This window comes from Manacus candei, unplaced genomic scaffold, assembly GCF_025592945.1.
Source record: "Manacus candei isolate 608988 ecotype Guabito, Panama unplaced genomic scaffold, ASM2559294v1 h1tg000010l, whole genome shotgun sequence".
Lineage (NCBI taxonomy): Eukaryota > Metazoa > Chordata > Aves > Passeriformes > Pipridae > Manacus > Manacus candei.
The window spans coordinates 920094-923503 of NW_026138058.1; the positions used below are offsets into that span (position 1 = coordinate 920094).

The 3410-nt window shown below is 62.7% G+C and overlaps 1 protein-coding gene across 3 annotated transcripts; it reads left to right on the forward strand.

Annotated features, from left to right (window-relative positions):
- The first annotated feature begins 49 nt into the window (after positions 1-49).
- Positions 50-3203, forward strand: TRMT10B (tRNA methyltransferase 10B). Of its 3 annotated transcripts, XM_051777611.1 has the most exons (7): positions 53-281; positions 486-764; positions 931-1083; positions 1464-1542; positions 1631-1698; positions 1920-2043; positions 2762-3203. In XM_051777611.1, the coding sequence occupies exons 1-7, from the start codon at positions 78-80 to the stop codon at positions 2950-2952; spliced, it is 1098 nt and encodes a 365-aa protein (XP_051633571.1). In that variant the 5' UTR covers positions 53-77; the 3' UTR covers positions 2953-3203. The 3 variants fall into 3 exon arrangements, with proteins under 3 accessions (XP_051633570.1, XP_051633569.1, XP_051633571.1); XM_051777610.1 differs by having other exon boundaries at positions 50-764; positions 1923-2043; XM_051777609.1 differs by having other exon boundaries at positions 52-764.
- Positions 3204-3410: the final 207 nt, after the last annotated feature.

Genomic DNA, 3410 nt, shown 5'->3' on the forward strand with positions numbered 1-3410 from the left:
CCGCTGCTCCCGCCGGGGGACGGACGGACCCACCCGGGACCCACCCCCGGCCCCGGAGCGGACCCGCCCTCTCCGCGATGGCGGCCGGCGGCGGGGCCAGCGGGGCGGCTGGGGCTGAGACCGACCCGGCGGACACGGACCCGGGGGGGGAGATGGATCCGCCGAAGATGGACCCGGCGGGGGAGATGGACCCGGCGGTGGCGGCCGAGGCGCTGCGGCTGCTGCAGATCGAGCCCTCGGCCGCGGGGCCGCGCTCGGGGGACGCGGAGGGGCCGCTCTCGGTGAGTTCGGCGGGGCCGCGCTCGGTGCCGGGACCCGAGCCCCTCTCCGGTGCCCGGCGATCCCCGCTCCGGTCCCTGGCCTGCCCCGCGGTCCCCGCTCCGGTGCCCGGCAGTCCCCGCTCCAGTCCCTGGCGATCCCCGCTCCGGTGCCCCGCGGTCCCCGCTCCGGTGCCCGGCGGTCCCGCTGACCCCTGTCCCCCGCAGAGGAACGCGCTGCGGAAGCGCCGGCGCTGGGAGCGGGTCGTCGCCGCCCGGCGCGGGAAGCGGCGGCAGGAGCGGCAGCGCCGGCGGGCCCGGCGGGCCCCGGGGCGCGGGGACGGCGCGGGGGCGGCGCTCGGCAGCGGCCCCGCCGGGCCCGCGCAGCCCCCGCTCCCCCGCGGGAGGGTCCCGGCCGCCCTGGCCCGGGAGCGGCTGCTGCAAGCGCGGGCGGCGGGGCCGCGGCTCTGCCTGGACCTCGGTGTGGCCGGCGGCATGACCGAGAAGGTACGAGGGGGCTACCCGGGGGTTGCTCGGGGGTCCCGGGGATGCTGCACCCCGCGTGTGCCCGTCCCTGCCCCAGGCAGGGCACCGAGAGCCTGGCGGGACCGGCCCCCGGCAGAGCACTGGTGTGTCCCCGATCCCGCTTGGTGCCATCCCGCCCCGTCCGCAGGAGAGCGGCCGCCTGGCCTCGCAGATCCGCCGGCTGTACGGGGCGAACCGCCGCGCCGCCCGCCCCTTCTGGCTGTGCCTGACCGAGTTCGCGGCAGGGACGCCGATCTACGAGCAGTGCCTCCGCATGAACGATGGCTTCGCACGGTACCTGGTGAGAGCTGAGCCCTGCGCTCTGCAGCACACCCGGCAGCCAGTGCAGCAAAAACACCCGCGGTGGGGACTCCTGAGTCCCTCGAGAACTTGAATCTCATTTAAAATTAGATAATTATTGCTGTTCTCCTTTCCTGAAACCACACCAAAGACTTTTGATGAGGAGAGAATTTAATGGAATTTGAGATATGTAGTGTTCAGTGCCCACACAGAACCATTTTCCAATTGAAAAAGGAAAACCCAAAGCCAGTGTTTCTGTAGGCATTTATACATCCAAACAGCATTGTCAGTCCCAGGATATCTGTGTCTGGGGGGTTATTTGTTCTGGCAGATAGACCTTGAGCTGATGGGCTGCTCCTCTCCCTGCCTTGTGTTTTTCAGATGGATACAACTCCAGAGAGTTACCTGGACCTATTTCCTTTGGATGCCATTGTTTATCTCACTCCTGACTCTGAAAATGGTAAATATTTCACATGCTTTAGGCAGGGGAGAGCAGCATCTTGCAGGATTCACTGCTGTGTGGGGCTGAGCCAATGTCCTTTTCCTAGTCCTTGAAGACATCGATCCAGATAAGGTGTACGTGCTGGGAGGGCTAGTGGACGAGAGCATTCACAAGGTGGGTGCTGCCTGCTCCATTCCCTCACGACAGCAGAGATATCCCAGTTGGGTTGCTGCCACCAGCATCCCTTCTCCCTCAAATCCTGGCCAGACCCAGCAGTGGGCTGGGCCAGGCCACAGCAGTGCAGGTGCCACGAGGCCCAGGGCAGGTTTTGGCTCTGTGGCTGCTTGTGCCACATGTGTGTGAGGCCGTGTGGCAGCGTGTCTGTGTCCCTGCAGCAGCTGACCCTGCAGAGGGCACGGGAGCAGTGCCTGCAGACAGCCCGACTCCCCATCCGTGAGTACATGGTGAAAGCTCCCAACTCCAGGAACTACCACTCAGAGACACTGGCCATCAACCAGGGTGAGGGGCTGCTCTGGGGCTGTGCCGGGGCTGGGGGACACGGTGGAGCGTGGTGTGATCCCTGCTGATCCCTGTTCTGAGGTCTGTGTGCTCCCTGGGGGAGCTGTGCATGAGGCAGGGCACAATCTGGTGGGGGGGTGCTGGGGGGCTGTTGTTGGGAGGGTGGGAGTTCAGGGGCCTGTGCCAGGCTCAGTCCAGGGAGGGTGTTGGTGTCCTGTACCACCTTGGGCTGGCACACTTGGTCACAGCAGAGGATTGCAAGGTGGAATTGCAAGGTGACTGCAGATGGGCTCATGTCCTGGGCCAGCTCTAGAAAGTTCTTGCCCCTGAGGTGGCTGGGGGCTCTGTGTGCCCAGGGGAGCCCTGAGGTGGGGTCTCAGCACCCAGGAGTGATGGTGGGAGCACAGCAGGTGTGGCCCAATACAGGGGGTACCATCATCCACACAGACGGGTGGCACAGGTCAGGCAAAATAGTGACCAAAGGCACCTTGGCTATAGTTGACACAGACTCCACTTTGCCCAGAGCTCCCTGAAGTCCTCTCCAAAATACCTGTCTGCCCCTAGGTGGGCTCCCTGTGGCACAGACTCTTCAGGTGTTACAGGGGGGGACCTTCTCTGGGTCAGCTGTCACCCCTCCCTGGTGTTTGGTGGGTGTGTAGAGCTGCTGGCACAGGTGTCACAGCACGTGTGTGACTCAACACCTCTCTGCTCCTGACAGTCTTCGACATCCTGTGCACCTACTATGAGACGCGGAGCTGGCCAGTGGCCCTGAATGCTGGAGTCTCTTCTGGAAAAGGCTTCGTGCTACGGGAGGGAGTGGAACAGGTGGAAACAGCCCAGCACAGCACCGCCCAAGGAAACTCTTTATTTTGTGGTGAAGAGCTGCACAGGCAGGAGGCACCGGCATGACTGGGCACAGGGAGCAGTCGCTTGTCAGAGCAAGGGACCTTTTCAGAGCAACACCTTCTACCTCAGCAGTGCCACGCCGGACAATCCCCATCCCCCTGGGCAGGGAACAAGAGCTGGTGGAGCCTGGGATCAGTGAAAACTGACGTGAATGCAGTTTTGCTTCCTTGCAGCTGTTTGTTTGTGACTCCTGCACCTACACTTGTTCTGGGACAGGGAGGAGAGCTTTGATGTGTTTCCTTCATTTTAGTTAAACAGTGAGTAAGGTGAAGTTAGGATTGCAAAGCTTATGAGAGAAGAAAATCCCTTCCCATGGGACAGGACAGTGCTGCTCCCACAGGAGAATGCAGGATGGGAGGCAAGGGCACCATGTCCCAACAACTTAAACCCACTTGAAGACTTGGTGAGTTGTTGAAGCCTGTAGCTAGTTCTATGCATCTAATCTAAAATAAAACGTTTAG